Source organism: Choloepus didactylus, chromosome 15 (genome assembly GCF_015220235.1).
Source record: "Choloepus didactylus isolate mChoDid1 chromosome 15, mChoDid1.pri, whole genome shotgun sequence".
Taxonomy (NCBI): domain Eukaryota; kingdom Metazoa; phylum Chordata; class Mammalia; order Pilosa; family Megalonychidae; genus Choloepus; species Choloepus didactylus.
This window is the reverse complement of record NC_051321.1, coordinates 37,247,355-37,267,908: the sequence shown is the minus strand read 5'-3', so window position 1 is coordinate 37,267,908 and position 20,554 is coordinate 37,247,355. Positions and strand designations below refer to the sequence as shown.

The 20,554-nt window shown below is 43.0% G+C and overlaps 1 protein-coding gene across 1 annotated transcript in view; it reads right to left on the bottom strand.

The window, feature by feature from the left end:
* TLL2 (tolloid like 2) overlaps window positions 1-20,554 on the bottom strand; it is a 146,198-nt gene that overhangs the window by 70,140 nt on the left and 55,504 nt on the right. The window contains exon 3 of the mRNA XM_037804520.1: window positions 11,422-11,499. Within this exon, the coding sequence (XP_037660448.1) occupies window positions 11,422-11,499 (78 nt within the window). The remainder of the gene's footprint in view (window positions 1-11,421; window positions 11,500-20,554) is intronic.

Sequence of the window (20,554 nt, the reverse complement as noted above, 5' to 3'; positions counted from 1 at the left end):
ATTGTATGGTATGTGAATATATCTCAATAAAACTGAATCTACTTTTTATTTTCATGACCCCCTTCTGTTCTTTAGTATCACCTTTAATTTTTTTTTTTATAACAAGTAGAATGATTCCTCCTACTTTATTCTTTGTCATGATTGTTTTAGCCATTCTCGGATATATGTCTTTCCATATAAATTTTAGCATAAGCTTGTCTACGTCTACAAAAAACCTTATGGGAATTTTGATAGGAACTGCATTAAACCTGTAGATCAATTTGGAGAGAACTGACATATTTACTATATTGAGTCCTCCAATCCATGAACATGGCACGTTTTCCCATTTATTTAGGTTGGATTTCCTCCATTATCATTTTTAAATTTTTGGCTTACAAATCCTGCACATGTCTTGTTAAAGGTAAAGCTACACATTTCATTTTCTTTGAAGTAATAGTAAAGGTTATTGTGCATTTAATTTTCATTTCTGTATGTCCATTGTTAGTATATAGAAATGTGAGTGATTTTTTTATGTTGTTCTTATATTCTGACATCTTGCTGAACTCACATTAATTCTAGTTTGCTTGTTTGTTTTTATAGGTTCCTTGTGGTTTTATACATGGATAAATATGTCACTTGAAAATAGGGACAATTGTATTTCTCCCTTTCCAATCTGCTTGCCTTTTTTTTTCTGTTCTTGACTCACTGAAGTCAAGAATTTCCAGACCTATGTTGGATAACAGTAGTGACATCCTTGCCTTATTCCTGATCTTAGGAGGAAAGCATTCAGTGTTTCATCACTAAATGTGATGTTAGCTGTAGGGTTTTTTGTAGATGATCTTTATCAAGTTGAGGTGATTCCCTTGTATTCCTAATTTGCTGAGAGTTTTTATCATGAATAGCATTAGATTTTGTCAGATGCTTTTTTCTGCATCAATTGATATGATCATATGCTTTTTCATTTTTAGCCTGTTGGTATTGTGGATTACATTGTTTGATTTTCAAATGTTGAACCAGCCTTACATACCTGGAATAAATCCCACTTGGTAATGGTGTATAAATTTTTATACATTATTGGATTAGATTCGCTATATTGTCAATGTTTGCAGTGAAGTGTAATTAGGTTTTAGATGTCTTTTATAAGCCACAAAGAGCAATATTTTTTGTTGTACATGTCCAACCTGAGAATTTCTCTTTAACAGGTGGATTATATTTATTTTGTTAACTGATATACCTGGACTTATTTTCTTCCCATTGTTTTCTGTTTTATTTGTGCCATTTTTATCTTTGCTCTTTTTTTTCTCTTTTCCTCCTTTCTATTAGATTAAGAAATTTTTCTACATTTACTTTTTATTTTCATGACCCCCTTTCTGTTCTTTAGTATCACCTTTAATTTTTTTTAATTCAGTTTTATTGAGATATATTCACATACCATACAATCATCCACGGTGTACAATCAACTGTTCACAGTACCATCATATAGCTGTGCATTCATCACCCCAATCTATTTTTGAACATTTTCCATACACCAGAATGAATCAGATTAAGAATAAAAAATAAAAATAAAAAAGAACACCCAAATCCTCCCCCCATCCCACCCTATTTTTCATTTAGGTTTTGTCCCCATTTTTCTACTCATCCATTCATACACTGGATTAAAGGGAGTGCAATCCACAAGGTTTTCACAATCACACTGTCACCCATTGTAAGCTACATTGTTTTACAATCGTCTTCAAGAGTCAAGGCTACTGGGTTGGAGTTTGGTAGTTTATAATAGCTGTATTACTTCTAGCTATTCCAATATATTAAAACCTAAAAAGTGTTATCTATGTAGTGCATAAGAATGTCCACCAGAGTGACCTCTAGACTCCATTTGAAATTTCTCAGCCACTGAAGCTTTATTTCGTTTCATTTCACCTCCCCTTTTGGTCAAGAAGGTGTTCTCAATCCCATGATGTTGGGTCTGGATTCATTCCCGGGAGTCATATCCTGCATTGCCAGGAAGATTTACACCCCTGGGAGTCAGGTCCCACATAGGGGGAGGGCAGCGAGATCACCTGCCAAGGTGGCTTAGTTAGAGAGAGAGGGCCACATCTGAGCAACAAAGAGGCACTCAGGGGAGACTCTTAGGCACAATTATAAGCAGGTTTAGCTTCTTCTTGCAGCAACCAGCTTCACAGGGGTCAGCCCCAAGACAGAGGGCTCAGTACATCAAGTCGTCAGTCCCCAATGTTTGTGAAAACATATCACCTTTAATTTTTAACGTTTATCCTTGACTTAACAAAATATAAGGAATTAGTGAACTAGAAAATAGATCTGAAGAAATCAGAATCTCCATTCTCATTCTGAAAAATACAAGTATCTGAAAATACTTTAAGTTGTCAAAGACCCTCCAATGTTTCATGTTATTGCTTACTTGCTTTTAACACCCTCAAATTAGACACTATTGCTGTGGTTTGCTTGCTCGCTTGTTTGTTTGCAATAGATGCATATCTACCTACATATTCACCATTTCCTTGCTCACTGTTATTTCTTGCATCCCACTTCTCCTTCCTGAATATGAATTTTTAAATATTCTTTCATGGTGACAATAAACTCTTTCACTCTTTATCTGTAAATATATTTATTTTATCCTCACCCCATTATAACTTTTTTGCAGTTTTATTGAGATATATTCACACATCATACAAACCATCTGAAGTATACTATCATTGGTTCACAGTATCATCACATATTTGTGCATAGAACCCCATGATCAATTTTAGAACATTTTCATTACTCCAGAAAAGAAATAAAAATGAAAAAAGAAAACCCAAATCCTCCCATACCCCTTCTCTCCCTCCTCTCCCCATTTTTGACCCATAGCATTGGTGTGGTACATTTGTTACTGTTGATGAAAGAGTTTTAAAATCTTACTGTTAACTGTAGTCCATAGTTTGCAATAGGTACATTTTCACCATATACCCCTCTGTTAGTAACTCCTTGTAATAGTGTCATACATTTGCTCCAGTTCATGACAGAACTTTTTTTATTTGTTCAGTTAATCACAGACTGTCCACCATAAGATTCACTGTGTTGTACATTCCCATGTTTCAACCTCCAACTTTCCTCCTGCTGACATACATGACTCTAAATTCCTCTTTCCACCATAGTCACGCACCATTCAGCACTGTTATTTATTCTCACAGTAATGTGCTACTGTCACCTCTGTCCATTTCCAAATCTAGTTAAACATTCTGCACATGTTAAGCAGCCACTCCCCATTCTTTAGCCTCATTCTATATCCTGGTAACCTATATTCTGTATTTTATGTCTATGAGTTTACATATTATAATTAGTTCATATCAGTAAGATCATACAATATTTGCCCTTCTGTGTCTGATTTATTTCACTTAACATAATGTACTCAAGGTTCATCCATGTTGTCGCGTGCTTCATTCTTGAAACAAAGTTTAGCTGGGACTGCACAGAATTCTAAGTTGAAAGATATTTTCTCCCCAGCACTTCAAAGAAATCATTCCAATGTCTTTTGTCTTCATTGGTGCCAATGCAAGTATCGTGTTAGTTCAATGTTCATTCTTTCATCTGTTAACTCTCTTGTCTTTTGTTCTGTTTTCTTTCTTTTGTTCTTTGTCTTTGGTGCTCCTCAATATTTCTATGATTGTCTAGATGTTGATTTATTTCCCTGATTGAGATTCAGTGTGGTTCTTGAAAACTCACATCTTCCTTCAATTCTGGAAAATTCTAATTCAATATCCCTTTAAATATGCCTCTTTCCCAGTCTCTCGATGGGAGTTCTCTTGCCTTCTAGAACTCCTAGTGACTGTACATCAACAGTCTTGTTTTATCCTCATGTGTCGTCACCTTTTTTTCATATTTTCTCTCTTTATCTCTCAGTGCTGCAATTTGTGTGGTTTCCTCAGATCTATTTTCTATTTCATCAATTCTCTCTTCAGTTGTGTTCAATACACTATTTATCCCATTTATCCCAATGAATATAGTTACCATTTCTAGAAGCCCTATTTAATGCTTTTTGCAAATCTTTTTGCTCTTTTTTTCACATTGTCCTGTATATTTGGGTGTTTTTCCCAATATAGTTTTAGTCTCTTCCATTGACTCTCTAATCATTTTAGGCATACTTATTATAATCTATTTCAGATTGTCCTATTATTTCTAGATATTTGGATATCAAATCTCCAATTTATTGTGTCTGCTGATTCTCCGTCATGTATTAAATTTTGGGGTTGCTAATATTTCTGTGTGAAGTTCATTTTTTAGGGCAGTTATTCCTTTCCTCAGTAGTCTCAGTAGTCCTGGTTGTGACTCTGTTTTGCATGTTTTTTTCTGCCAGTGTTCTGAGGATTTTATGGCTCCTAGATCAAATTTTATAATAATTTCTCAATTTAGGGTTTCCATATATAGGAAGTATAAATTGAGAATTCATATCTTGCACAAGGAAGAGGTTTTAACCTGAGATTTAGTTTCTCACAGAAGATAATTTTACCCCCACACAGAGCCTAGGAAAGATAGCAAGATTTCTTGCCACTCCTCTGAGCTACTGGGGAGAATTTTTCTAGCCTATTTTTTTAATGAGTAGGGGGCCCTTTGGGGGCACTCATTTTATGTAGGATCTCATTCTCCACTTTCTGCCTCTTGTGGGACCAAGCCATATCTCCCTTACCCATATGGGCATTTCATGGGCATTAGAACACCAGCCTGCAGCCCCTCAAATACCAGTCAAGGTCCAGTGAACTCTGCACAGCCATTGCACCAGCTGGAGCTTAGTTCTCTAGATGTACTTTCCCTATTCTCTTCTGATCATGGTGATTTACCTTTCTTTCCTTTGAGATAGATTCATACTTTTAATTGGGGTAGAGTTTCTATTTTTTTTTCACCATTTCCATGTTTGTATAAGGAGTTCTTACTAGTTCATCAGTCTTATTGCCAGAACCAGAAAACTGGTATACAATACACTTTTAAATTCGAAAATAATCATTTTACTATTAGAACCTCTCGAACAGAAGTCATGCCCTTGAAGCCCTTGGGATAAATCCAACCCACAGATGTATTTTGTTTGGCCTGGACACTTTGGGCCCATACTGTGTTTTTTTAAAATCAATCTCACTTGAGAAGCCGGCTTTTAAAAATCAAGAGATTTTATGTAAGAATTCAGATTTTCCAGCTTTTCCTTAAAAATGGAAAGATCTGGCAACAGTGGGTCCATCTTCCATCATGGTACAACCCACTGGAGTTAGCATCTGCTCCCTATGATCAGAGCCTGTTTTCTCGCATTTGCCACCATCTCTCTCCACTTCATCTTGTCTGATCCTGCCCACTTCACCCGTATGCTCTGGATCCTGGTTGTGACTGGATTACAAGCCTGGCCTCTCCTGATACTCTAATTTGCTATCCCAGCCTTAGACTACAAAGTGCATCAAGACTTCAAATGTAAATTGCCCCAGTAGATTGGAAACTCTGTGGGGCAGGAACCGAGGCTGGCTTGTTCACCATTCTGTTCTCCACACCTGGCACAGCACCTGGCTGGTGGGAAGCATTCAGTACTTTTGAATTTTGAATGAATGAATTAAAGAAGGGACAAGTTACTCTAAAAATAAACAGTCCAACAGTCCAAACAATTGTGTGGAGGAAACCTTCCCAAAATGTTGGCAATGCTGAAGCCTATAATGTCCACATCCTGAGAATCATCATGTCTTACGTAGTTGCAAGCAGTGATGTTGCAAGTGGAAGTTTGTTATTCAATTCCCATATGATTTTCAACAAGTCTCTTAATTTTCTTCTGCTGCCAACTCTTTCTGGAGAAAAAAATGGGCAAACATACTTCTCGATCCAAGGGAATAACACTAAGACATCCCATGTTCTCAGAAGAGCTGTGCTTTCTATATGTGACCTAGTATTGTAAGGGCCAGTTTTATGTAGCCAAGTCAGCATGGGAAAATCTCAAGTGCACCTGGAAGGAGACTGGGGTGTAATTTCCAGAGATGGGTTATTGAATGACAGCTTCCCCTCGGTCCAGTGAGAAATTTAATTTGCTGAGGACTCAACACAGGAAGCATTTGCCGATTAAAAATATGTCTAAACAGATGTTCTGCTTAGCCTGGAAGAAGGATCTTAATGCAACTGTCATTATTGGATTTTCCTGGATTACTACTATCTGGAAGCAGAGTCCAAATAGAAGGATGTAATTATTTATTAAGGCCAAGAGTCCATTTGAAGAGTTGCTCAGGGGCATCTGAAAGAATTTATCATGCTGGGGGTGGGGTGGGGTGGAGGATGAAGTCCATTTAAGTTCTCTGGCTCTGAACAAGAATCCTGTACTCTCTGCAAAGAGCAGAGCGGCAGTTGCTATTCAGTGTTCCATTTCCAGCTGAAGGCACAGCCGTGTCATAAATGGAACAAGCCTTGACCGAGCCTTCTCAGGCAAGGAAGTGCAATTTTTAGATTAGGCGAGTGGTCACCCCCACACCAGAAGTAAACGCTCGGATAAGTCCAGCCCCCTGCATAACCCTCACAGCAGGGTGATGGGCAAATTCCCACCTTGTATGTGGTGAGTCTCAAAAACTAAAGAATACCCCCTTCATAAAAGGAGACACTGTTGATTATTCAGCACAGTGGTTCTCAAACCTGGCAGCATGTTAGAATCAACAGAGAAGCTTCTAAACAATTGTGACGTCTGCCTCCCTGCCCTCTGATTGTGACTCAGTTGAATGACCTAGAGTGGAGTCAAGGCATCCAGAGATTTTAAAGCTCCCCAGGTGATTTGAAAGCTCAGGCAAGTTTGAGAACCCATGCCCAAAGGTTAAGAGCAAGGGGTTTGGGTCCGGGGGGCATAGGATCAAGGCAAATGCTGCCCATTCATTATCCATGTGGCCTTGGACATGCCACTCAGCAATCTGAGCCTTACTTCCTGCTGCACAGTGTTGGTGTGAGCACTGAAAGAGATCATGAATGTCAAACACCCACCATGGGGATGGGCTCAGTAAGGGTGAGCTGCAGCAATCACTCTGAAGGTCTGTGTTTGGGGACGGGCTAGAAAGAGGGGCTAAAGTTAGTCAGGCTCAGGGGTTACAGTTGCACCGAGATAAGTGACATTCAGGGATTCAAGGGCTGAGTGTTTTGTGCCCAAATTTGCAGAATCCCTATTCTCCCAAGCAACCAGATTCCATTATTCTTTGCTTTAGCACAAAGCCTTCAGGGACTGTTACTAAAAGTGAAAGGTCCATTCTCTTTAGGAATATGGATCTGGAAATCAGTCACTATCAAAACAGTCACACCTCCATTCGCAGAGCAGTTGCACACTCCATTTCATTAATCCTGTTACCAGCCCCGAAATGCACGCTGGGCTCTCATCTCCAGGGGAAGGAGGCACCTCTGACCAAACGGTCAGCAGGGTCTGCTGAGTGAGCAGTCCCTAGAGCCCCACTACCCCCAAAGCTGGAAGCACAGATCCCCACTGTCAGGGCTGACGGGAGCCACATAATGCCAGGAAATAAACCTGCTGCCAAAGCCAGAGGGCTGGGGGCTTCCCTCAGATCCTTTCTCCTGCTTGGGCGGTCTCTTTTTTCTAGGGGTGGTAGAAGAGGGGGGATGGTGATTAAAGGGGAATTTCAGATTGACACAAGTTGTCTTATCTTTAATTCAAACAAAAACAGGAGGCACCCCAGGCTGGTGCCTGACAGTGTCCTGGGAGGATGGAGGGGCTGGACAGCACAGCCTGCCCCCGCCTCACCTTTGGGTCTCCTTCCTCCTCAAGACTGGATGGATGCTTCAAGACTTGCTTGTCTCTTGTTGTAATGCAGAGTGGAGGGATTGACCATATCCTCTTCAACCAAACCTGGGTCATTTGAGGGGCTGCAGACTAGGGATTTAGCCAGCCTCAGTGGGGCGGTAGGGAGGGGCTGGCGGGTGCTGTCATCCTCCTCCTTAAAAAGGCTGCGATCTCGTTGCAATTTGGATCCTCTGCATAAGTGAACTGGAGACAGTCTTAATGGGCCGCACCAGCCTTATTCCTTCCTGTCCTCCTTAATTGTGTTTCTGTGCAGCTGTTGAACAGCTGTGGAATCCCAGTCCACAAGTGGATGATGTGCTTTCAATGCTGGATAATATACTTTTTGGAGGTGGAGGTGGGGAGGACAAAGAGGAGGAGCCACAGCCATTGAACATCTGGCTATGCATTTCTCATATATATGATTTCCAATTCTCACCAATTTGGAGGAGTTGGATAACTTATCCAAGGTAATAGCTACTAAACAGCTGAGCTGGGATTCAAACTCAAGTGTGCCCAACTGTCCAAGTTTATTTGGTCTTGTCATTTTATAACCATCACACTGGTAAATATTAAAAACTCCGACATTATTTCTGGTGGGGAGGTAAGATGCAATGAAAGGAGGCAGTAGATAGTCTCTGAATATGGCTGCCAACAAGACCTCTCTTTGCTGTAAACTCATGCCCCTTCTCACATTAAAGAGTGGAATCTATTTCCCTCCCCTTGACCCTGGGCTGCCTGTGGCTTGCTTTGGCCAAGAGAGTGTGGCAGAAGTAGCATTCTGGGAGCTCTGGCTCCTGCTTCTTCCCCCTGGGCAGCTGGTCACTGGACTGTAAAGGACCTCAGGCTAGACAACTGAACTGTGAAAATCTAGTGGCGAGAGAGGGGCCATGTGGAGGTGCACTAAGGCACCAGGAGTATGACTGAAGCCTTTTTGGACCTTCCAGCCCAGATCAGCTGCTAGATCAATGTAGATGAGTGAGTGACCCAGCCAACACCAGCTAAAGAACCACCTCACTGAACCCAATCTACCCACAGCATCATGAGAGAGAAAAAATCATTGAAGTCACTAAGTTTGGGGGTGATTTTTATGCAACAATAGATCACTTACATAGGGAAGAAAGAATTATTTGTGGAATCTCCATCACTGCAGTGTGACAGCAACCCCCCTGGCCCTCATCCCCACATCCCACACCCCACCACAAAAGGACTGCCAGCAACTATCCATTTGCCACTAAGTGGGGGTTGTCTGGGGCTAAAATGGTATACCAGATGTCTGAAGAGGCTCAGGACTTATAAGTCAAAATATTCTTTGCTATGGGCTCCATTATGTCCCCCAAAAATACATGTTCAAGTCCTAACCCTCCATCCTGTGAATGTAACCTTATTTGGAAATAGGATCTTTGAAACTGTCATCAGTTAAGATGTGGTCAAACTGGATTAGGGTGGGCCCTGATCCTCTGTGATGGTGCCCCTGTAAGAGAGGGAGAGGGGACAGACCCATGGGAGAAGGCCGTGTGGCGACTGAGGCAGAGAACACCCTGGGTTGCTGAAAAGCCACCGCCAGCAGCCAGGAGAGAGGCCTGGAACAGATGCTTCCCCACCGACTTCAGAGGGAGCAGGGCCCTGCTGACACCTGGATTTCAGACTTCCAGCCTCCAGAACTGAGAGAGAATACTTTGCTTTGGCAGCCTTGGGACCCTAAGACACTCTTAGACAAGCAAAGCAGAAAACTGCAGGTTCAAAGGTGGGTCTGCTCCCAGCACAGGCAATGAGCTGTGCAGCTGAAAAACAAATGCAGGTTTGTCATGTGCAGGGGGTGGGGACAGAGAGGAGGAGCTAAAAAACCTGCCTCTCTCTAAATGAAGTCAAACTGACAACACGGAGATTGGCAACCCAACTGAAAATTGGGCAAAGGACACAGAGGCGAGCCACAGAAGAACATGGAGGAAAAGCCACTCAAGGTCCTCGGCAGTCAGGAAAATACAAATGCAGTAATGACAAACCAGCATTTATACCCATCAGCCTGGCAAAAATTAAAAACACTGATAATACTTAATGCCAGGGAGGATACTGCTGTGCTGAAGTGAATTTGTTACATCTTTTGAAACATCATCTAACAGCATCTTTTAAAAGCATCCTAAGTGTGGAAGGATATATGTTCAGGACCGTTAACTGCTGCATTGTTCATGACAGCAAAAAGTTGAAGTGAAGTGAATGCTCATTGAAAGGGGAATATTGGATAAAGCATGGTATATCCACACCAGGAAAGCTTTGCAACTATTAAAAAAGATAAATTTAAGCTATACCAAGTAAGTGCCTTGGAGGGGTTTCCCATGAAGCATTGAGTGAGAAAAGCAAAATGTGTTAAAAATATGTATTGAATATGATCCCATTTAAAAAAAAACAACGACAAAAGCCTGTATCTGTATATATGTTCATATGCTTATATATGTGTGTATATCTCTATGTATTTATACTGTGCATGGGCGAAAATATGGAAGGGCACATACAAAGTTGTTAACATGTATTACTTGCGAAAAAGTGGAGGGCTGGTATGCGGAATAAAGCAACAAAGGGTTAGCTAAGTGAAAAGGGAAGGAAAAAAGATGATACTAAAAAAACTATGTGATATAATCACATATATGCATTTGTGTCAAATCATATATTTATATATGCACATGCATGTGTAAAAAAAAACATTTAAGCAAACCATAAAATAAAGCAACCAATGATTTCCATTTCATCCCCACATTTGCATCCCTAAAACATTGGAGTCTGGCATTTAAAAGTATTCCTTCTGCTCTGCAGCTAAGTTTATGCAGAAGAAATGTGGTGGCCATTGCTCCTGCTTGGTGCAGGCTAGACAGAAGCCCAGCAGCCATTCTCCTCTGAACACGAAAAGCTTCTCCAAAAGTAGGTGTCTCAAGTGAGATGCTGCACCATAATCTCAAGCTAGAAATACCTGGTAGACCACACTCACATCTGAATGTTTGCATGCTGATGGGTGGCACCTGCCCACAAACAACCAGTGACCGCACCTGCCCCCTCCCATAGCTGCCCACTGAGTCTCTAGTCTTTGCTCTCCCCTAGCAACTCCCACCCCAGCTTCCTTTCCCTTCCCCTGCCTCCTAGGCCTACTTATGCTCTCATATAACTATTTCCCTAGGCCTCACCATCCCTCCTCTCAGTCATTCAAGGAACACAACTCACGGGCCAAGCTCTAGAGAGAAAAGTCAATTCAAGAGAGCAGAGTTTTACTAATGAGCTTACAGTCCCTGAGCAACCAAATGCCACCCTTCCAATCCTTTCCCCTGCCCCACTCAGCAAAAGGAAACACTCCCTTTGCCCACAGGCGTCGGTGCTTCTAGTCCATGTTAGCCGCTAAGATAGTAAGTAATGGGTACAATGGAAGGTACCCAAGGCCCGGGGCTGAGGGGATGGGGGAAGGAGGACAAACTGCTTAATGGGTAGGCGCGGTGTCTTTGGGGGTGATGAAAAGTTCTGGAAATTGACAGTGGTGATGGCTGCACGACATTGTAAATACATTAATGCCACTGAATTGTACACTTCAAGATGTTTACAATGGTAAATGTTATGTGTATTTCACAACAGTTTTTTAAAAAGGCACCCATTGGTCTAAGTGGGCCTCACATTACCCCTTCTGGCTTCCTCACTGCTCATATTCCCGGCTGTCGTGTTTGACCAGCTCTCAGTTGGCTGTTCTTCAAGCCCACCTAAAGGAACAGAAAAGAAAAGACACATGAGGACATATCAGCCTTCTGGGCACTAACACTAAGACATAAGGGAGCAAACTAGTCACATGGAGATGCCCAGAAGCACCAGTGGATCGGAGAAGATTTCATCAACAGAAGCTCCTTGAGCATCTACTGCAAGCCGGGCATCCTTCTAACACGAGGGCAAATGAAGAATCTGCTTCCTTCCAACCACACACAACGAACACATAAATCATGAATACAAGTCTTCTCCTTGATCAGTCCAAGGACTCACAGAATCAAATTTACAAAGTTAGCAGGGCCCCCCAAGGCCAGCTTCCTCACCCTCCTTCCATAAGACCAAATGCAGACAAGGCATGCTCTCCTTCCCGAGCCCACTTGGTGTGGAAGGCCGGAGCACGTTATCAGTGCCCATCCTGAAAGCCTGCTGTGTGCAGCCACTGCTGCCGGGGCTTGGGCTGGCATCCTGGCTTCCTCTTTGGTGGGTGGGTGATCCTTTTAGAAATTAATCTGTTCACTTTCTATATTAGGCCCTGCGGACACTGTCTCCTCAGGGAGAGTGAGGCATGTAGCCATCAGCTCTAAACCATGGAAACATTTCTCTGCACCAGGAAGATGGTCAATCACCAGATATCTATTTATTAGACCTACTATGTGCTGGGAATGGTTCCAGGCACAGGGGATCCAGCAGTGAACAAAACAGATGGGATTCCTGCCCTCAAGATGCATACATTCTAGAATGAGCATGAGATAATAAACAGTAGTGGGAAGTAAGTAAATAAGAAAATTGCCAGCTCAGAAAACGCTCTGGAGAAGATCAGATTCTGCACGTGGCATTGAGGGGCTGCTTATACTGTGTACAGAGACATCCTTCTGAGGAGGTGACCTGAAAGACAAGAAAGAGCCGGTGCACGGATGACACCACTCTCACTGAAGGGTCACACCCAAGTGCTACGCTCCCAGACATGACCCAATCCCCAGGCCCTGGGCAACCACTTGGAGACAGCTGTGTGGTCTCACACCCCAACTTCTGGCACACACAGTTGGTGTCCGTCTTCGTGACTATGATGTCGCAGGGACGGCAGCTCCCACACCACCTGGAGGGAAGTGCCCCCTTAAAGAGAGGCAGAGACGGGAGGCTCCGTGCCTGGAGCTGCGTGGGACATGCTGATGTTTTTGTATCCCATCACCCTGCTTGTAACACTGGCTTTCTGGCCAGCTCGGAATCCTCTCCCACACTCCCTGCAGCTGCCGGGGTGGGGGCTGCCAGCTCCCAGCCCTTGGGTTTTCTTCCAGTCGTGCTATCATTTCCTCTTGAGCTAAAAGTCAGGGGAAATCCCAATGGCGTTAGTACTTTTCATCTGTCAAATGGGCTGTTGCGAGGACCACATGAGGTCATGGGTTTGGGCGTAGCTCATGCAGTAAATATTTATCAAACACCTGCTACCTGCCAGATGCTGTTCCTGCTGCTCGAGACACGACACTCAACACAATTTACCCTGAGCTCATGGAAATTATATTCTGAAGGCAAGTGGAGGAGAAAATGATAAACAGTTAGTCAAGTCAATACAAAAATTGGTTGTTGACCAGCACTGGGGAGAAAATAAACGAGAGTGAGGAAGACGGAGAATACTTGGGCATAAGGGGTGGCCATTTCTTGTGACAAAGAAAAGGAAGACTATGACAGTGTGTCTGTGTGACATTTGAGCAGAGTCCTGGAAAGACTGAGGGTGAGAGTCTGAGGATACTTGGGGAAGAACATCCCAACCCGAGAGTGCAAAGGCCCTGGGGCAGGAGTGGGCTTGGCAATAAGGAGTGAGTGTGACTGGAATGGACAGAGTGGGGAAGAAAGCTATAGGACATGAGGTCAGGGAGGAAGCAGAGAGCCTCTAGGGTCAGATGATGTGGGGCCTTGCAAAACATTTTGGGTTTTGTTCTGAGTGATCTCGATGGGGAACCATGGGCATGAAAGGCCTTTGTAACCACATGCAGAGGTTATTAGTAGAGGACAGGAGGGGGGCAGAGGAGTTGGGATTTGAAATGGGATTCCATATAGCATCGGAGGCCCAGCATGGAGGTTGGTAAATTAAGACCTGCTTGGTTCCTGCAAAAGGGGTGGGGGAGTGAGAAAGAGACCAGAGCACAGACCTGATTCCAGGAGAGCTGGAGGCTGTGCTGAGGGAGCCAAGGCCAGAGAGACTGACATTCTGCCTTAGGACTTCTGAATGCCCCCGCTCTCTGACACTTGGGGCTATAACGGGGGCAAAAGCTGGGACTTGGGGGGGGGTGGGCGACCAGGCACCCCCTGCCCTCACCCCAGTACGTGGAGAAGGAAAGTCAGTGTTCATTAAGTGCCAGTTATGATGCTGACCCTGTGCTAAGAATGGTGCCAAATGCTTTCCTTGAGTTTTGTAATTCAAGCCTCATAAAGACCCACTTAACAGATTAAACCAAGGCTCTGAGGAGTGAACTGACTTGCCTGTCTTGAGGGTACAGAGGTGGTGAGTAAACAGTGAAGGCTAGAGGCAGATCCGTCTGACACCCAAACCTGTGCTCCTTCCACTCGGCCTCAGAAAGGAGAACAAGGAGAACAAGGGGGTGCTTCCAGGTGGGAGCCTGGGATCTCCTGGGATTAACGTGTTCTGGCAACTCCCCTGATGGAAACTCTTCAAGGGCTCCCCAGTGCCTGGGAACACTATTGAGGTCCCTCAAGGGTGAAGAGCCCTGCCAGCATCCTGGACAGCGGGGCCTGAGGGCCTGTCTCCTGCTACCTTCCCCCACTCCAGCTCTGTGTTCCAGCCCCCCTATGCTGCTTACTGGGCTTGGATTTCCATTTTCCTCTTAGTGAAGCACCTTTGTCCCCCATAGCCACTTCTTCATCTGGTCACTCAAGTCTCGTCTGGGACACCTCTTACTCTGGAAAGCTGCCCTGTGTCCCTCCTGGGTTAGAAGTCCCTCCTCTGTGCTCCCACAGGGGCTTATTCACATCCTAGCCCTCACCACAAGCTATTGGGACCTCCTGGTCACTCAGCTAAATACCCCCACAGTCTAGTTTTTAGCTTTTAGCATCATGAAGGAAGAGACCTTATCTTGTCCGACAATGAATACTCAGCACTGTGTATGACACAGAGCAGGTACTCAATAAAATATAGGATGGATGGATGGATGGATGGAAGGATGGATGGATGGATGAATCAGAAGACAGCATTTAAAAAGAGAACTCAATTATTTCCAACTCGGCTTTACTAATAGGAAAATTTGTCTTTATCAGCTTGTATGGAGGGAGGGAGGAAGCTATTCCTGGAGCAGTGACTCTCAACCTTGGCTCCACTTTCGAATCACCTGCGGAGCTTTTAAAAATACTGATGACTGGGCCCCACCCCCAAGGTTCCTCTTTAATTGGTCTGGAGCGTGACCTGGGTTTGGGGATTTTTAAAAGCACCCCAGATGATTCTAAAGTGCAGCCAAGGTGAGATTAACCACTCAGAGAACCCTATAAAATGAAGCCTTCTCTCAGGATATTTTTCTTACAGCCAATCTCCCTCCTCCCAAGAGTGCCAGGAATGGAAGACACGGAGCTGAAGACAGACAATTCGACCACTAAGACAAGTCATTTCTCACCCCTAAATTACTGGAAAGTGCTCCTTTCTTTCAGTAAAAGCTAGCAAATGAGTAAAACAGGTGTGACTAGGGCTATCACGTCAGCGCCACAGAACCGGAAAGAAAAATAGAGCCCGATGCAGACAAAGATAAGGAGTTGGGAGATTCAGAGTGTAGGGTTATATTTTACCTTGGGTGTGGTTGCAAAACAAAAATATTTGGAAAAAATATATAAATCCTCATATTTGATCTTTGGTTAATTATCTCTTCAGTGAGAGGATATGCAAAGCCCTTGTAGATTGCATTAGTCACAGGGGTTTATTCAAACGTCTCCTTTGCATAAGAAACCCAGGCCTACAGCTGGTCTCTGGGAAAGAATGCCCTTCAGGCCTTGAAAAGAGAGCCCCGGCCTGTTCAAACCCTGGCTGAAACACAGCAGAGGTCAGTAGCCCATGATGCATGGGCCTGGCTGAAATGTTTCTAGCCAGCATTTGCAATTCAATCTCACAGTTTCCTTTATGGAACAATTCACTAAATTCAGAGTTGTTCTTTTTTCTAATTCACCATATAATTCACCTCCCAAGTTCAATTAAGAAGCAATCTGTTAGCAACTTTGGGAGCAAGCTGCTTTTCTTTGGGAAAGCCCAATTTTCTTCCGCTCCCAACAAAAAGTGGCTTAATTATATGCGTCATATGAGACACTGATGTACACACAACGCCCCTCCACCATAATTATTGAAATATTAACTTTATACCTCCGAAAACATCTAGGCAGAAAGAGTTGGTCTTTCCCAAAGCCCAAGAGGAGAGAGCCTTGTTCCATAGCTCAATATTGTCCATTTGCACCATAGGGACCTTGAATATTAATGTAATTAAGAAACAAAACTTTATATTAATTGTTCCTTCTATCCCTCCTTCTTAGTGCCTAACATTACTTAGCCCTTGGTTTTCTTAAACACAAGAATAACTGCCATTTTTGAAGTGCCCACTATTTGCAGGTACTTCACATGTTATCTATTTAATCCTGAAACCAACCCTCTGGGGTGGGTGTCATTATTCCCATTTTACATACAGGCAATTGAGGCTTAGAGCAGTTGAAACATCGCTGGGGACATACTGCCATTGGGTGGAGAAGCTGAGATCCTCTCCAGATTAGTTGGTATCAGAGCCCTTAATACACATCAGAGGCTAAAGAAACCCTGTCAGCCACCTTGGTTCTCACATTTATTGACTTTTCAATACCTGTATTCACAGCTTCAACCTATCAGAGGTAAATCTTGCATGAAACTGCTTTGCTTTCTCTAAGACAATGAAAAAAAAAAAAATCTCCAGCACAAGATGTTAAAAATCACTTTATTGGGATTACAGGAGGAGGGGCAAGATGGCGGCATAGAGAGGAGTGGAAGCTAAGTAGTCCCCCTGGAACAACTACAAAAAACCAGAAACAACTAGTAAATAATCCAGAATAACTGCAGGGGAACAAACGAGACCATCCACTCATCATACACCAACCTGAACTGGGAGGAATGCCCGAGAACACAGCATAAAATCTGTAAGTAAAACCTGCGGATCCAAGTTGCGAGACCCCCTCCCCCATAGCCTGAGCTGCAAAGCCTCGTGGTGCCAGAGAGAAGCCTTCTCCCAGCAAGCGAATATAGCTCAGCTGAGCTCCAACTGGGGTTTTAAGTAGCGAGTGTGAACTGCTCACTACAGGTAAGAATCCCCAAAAAACTGACAGAGGCTTTGGGTGACGACTGACCTGGGAAAGCCAGAGGGTTGCCTTGGACTGGTTCTGAAGGGGACTATCTGTTTCTTTTTTGGCTCAGTGGAGAAAGCCCCAATCATTTTCAGTTTCCAGGGCTGTGACTCGGGGAAGGGTAGAGACAGCACAAGCAGAGAGAGAGAGACCATTGAGATGCTAATGACCTCCACCTGGGGGGTCTGTCTTCTCTAGGAGGAAAGGGGTGGGGCCCTTTCCATTCAGAACCAGACCCCAGAGCCTGGGGGAACACGGCCTGTACCTCCTCACACCAGTCAAGAATTATAGGCTAACAGGCATCACCTGCTGGGCAGAAAAGCACAGTGACCTGAGGCATCACAGGGTGGAGCAATTTTCTAAGACACACCCACAGGGAAACCAGATACTGAATATTTCTTCCCTCTGGGACCTGAGCCTGTTCTGGTCTGGGAAAACCTGATTTGGATAACCAAGGAAACCATGCCTAGACAACAGAAAATTACAACCTACACTAAGAAAAACAAAGTTATGGCCCAGTCAAAGGAACAAACGTACACTTCAACTGAGATACAGGAATTTAAACAACTAATGCTAAATCAATTCAAAAAGTTTAGAGAAGATATTGCAAAAGAGATAGAGGCTGTAAAGGAAGCACTGGGCGTGTATATGGAAGAAATCAAAAGTTCAAAAAAACTAGTAGAATCTATGGAAATAAAAGGCACAACACAAGAGATGAAAGACACAATGGAAACATACAACAGCAGATCTCAAGAGGCAGAAGAAAACACTCAGGAACTGGAGAACAAAACACCTGAAAGCCTACACGCAAAGGAGCAGATGGAGAAAAGAATGAAAAAATATGAGCAACGTCTCCGGGAACTCAAGGATGAAACAAAGTACAATAATGTACGTATCATTGGTGTCCCAGAAGGAGAAGAGAAGGGAAAAGGGGCAGAAGCAATAATAGAGAAAATAATTAATGAAAATTTCCCATCTCTTATGAAAGACGTAAAATTACAGATCCAAGAAGCACAGCGTACTCCAAACAGAAGAGATCTGAATAGGCCTACGCCAAGACACTTAATAATCAGATTATCAAATGTCAAAGACAAAGAGAGAATCCTGAAAGCAGCAAGAGAAAAGTGATCCATTACATACAAAGGAAGCTTAATAAGACTATGTGCGGATCTCTCAGCAGAAACCATGGAGGCAAGAAGGAAGTTGTGAGATATATTTAAGATACTGAAAGAGAAAAACCACCAACCAAGAATCCTATATCCAGCAAAGCTGTCCTTCAAATATGAGGGAGACCTCAAAATATTTTCTGACAAACAGACAATGAGAGACTTTGTGAACAAGACACCTGCCCTACAGGAAATACTAAAGAGAGCACTGCAGAGTAATAGAAGACAGGAGTGCGTGGTTTGGAACACAATTTTGGGAGATGGTAGCACAACAATGTAAGTACACTGAACAAAGGTAACTATGAATATGGTTGAGAGAGGAAGGTGGGGAGCATGTGAGACACCACAAGAAAGGAGGAAAGATAAAGACTGGGACTGTGTGACTTGGTGAAATCTAGAGTATTCAACAATTGTGATAAAATGTACAAATATGTTCTTTTACGAGGGAGAACAAGCAAATGTCAACCTTGCAAGGTATTAAAAATGGGGAGGCATTGGAGGAGGGATGCAATCAGCATAAACTAGAAACTGTAACTAATAGAATCATTGTATTATGCTTCCTTTAATGTAATAAAGGTGATATACCAAGGTAAATGCAGATAAGAGGGGGGGATAGGGGAGGCATGTTGGACACTTGACATTGGTGGTATTGTCTGATTCTTTATTCTACTTTGATTTGGGGTTATTTTTCCTTTTGCTGCTTCCTAGCTGTCATTTTTTTTTCCTCTTCCTTTTGCCTCTCTGCCTTCTTTGACTCTCCCTCCTGCCTTGTGGAAGAAATGTAGACGCCCTTATATAGATAGTGGTGAAGGTGGTGAACACATAAATGTATGACCACGCAGAGAACCATTGAGTATTTACTTGGGATGGAATGTACGGTGAGTGAACAAAACCATATTAAAAAAAAAATGGGTTGATGACAAAACCTCAAGGGCAATATACTGAGTGAAATAAGCCAGACACATAAGGACAATTATTGCAGGGTCTCACTGATAGGAACTAATTATAATATGCAAACTCATAGATATGAAATATAAGGTACCAAGATACAGGACGAGGCTTAAGAATGGGGAGTGGTTGCTTAGTGTGAGCAGAATGTTCAATTACGATGAACTTAAATGTTTGGAAATGAACAGGGGTGTCGGTAGCAAGATGTGAGAATAACTAACAGCACTGAATGGTGTGTGAATGAGGTGGAAAGGGGATCAGAGTCATATATGTCACCAAAAGGAAAGCTGGAGATCAAAAGATGGGAATGTATAAAACTGAATCCTATGGTGGGCAATGTCCATGATCAACTGTACAAATACTAGAAATCGCTTCCACGAACCAGAACAAATGTATGTAATACAATTAGAAGTTAATAATAGAGGGGCATATAGGGAAGAACTATATACCTATTGCAAACTATATACTACAGTTAGTAGTATTTCAACATTTTTTCATAAACAGTAACAAATGTACTGTACCAACACTACGAGTCAACAATTGAGGGGGGTTGGTTAGGGATAGGGGAGGATTAGAGTTTCCTTTTCTTTTTTTCTTTTTTCATCTTTCACTTTATTTCTTGTCTGGAGTAATGAAAAGTTTCTAAAAATTGAACAAAAATTAAGTGTGGTGATGGATGCACAATTGTATGAGGGTACCCAGGGGCAAGTGATTGTACACTTTGGATCTTTGGATAATTGTATGGTATCTGAACAATCTCAATAAAAATGAAAAAATAAATAAATACATAAATAAAAATCACTTTATTACTACCATTCAAGGAACACTGATGAGCACCTACATGGGATGTGCTGATGTGTTGTGCTCAGTGCCTGTCTTCACAGTGCCTGCATTCTGGTGGAAGCATGAAAATTAGCAATAAATCATGAGATAATTTCAGAGGGAGATGAAGTACTTGGAAGAAATTAAAACAGAGTTTTATGAAAGAGTGATGCAGGTGGTGTTGGGGGGTATGTGACATTAGCAGGGAACCCAGAGCAGGACTCTAGAGTAGGTGACATGTTGCTGGGATCTGAATGATGAGAGGGGACACCCATGAGGAGAGAGTATTCTAGCAGAGAAAAGAGCAAACACAAAGGCCCCAAGGAAGGGAAAGGAAAGACAGTCGGATGCGGCCGGAGCTCAGGCTGTGGGTGTGAGCCTGGCAGGGCCAGCTTGGGTGGGGCTTTTGAGTGTTATCGGTCAACCAGGTTCTAGGCATTCTTAATTTGCCCAGCCCTTTGGCCACATTTAATATGCACAGCAATCCTGTGAGGAATAATGTTATTCCTCTTTCACAGAAGACAGAACTGAGGCTCATGAATAAGTCACCCAAGGTCAACAGTGATTGTTTGATTAATTGATTCATTGGTTGCTTGATTGATTGTTTGATTGATTCAAAGTGATTGTTTGAATTCCAGTGCAGGTTCACTGGACTTCAGAATCCAAGCTCCTAGGCCCCTGCCCTCCATCCCAGGCCAGTACAGGTGTGATCTGAAAAATATCCTGGGCAAGGCCAGTAGAGGGAACAACTGGGCCCCGCCAT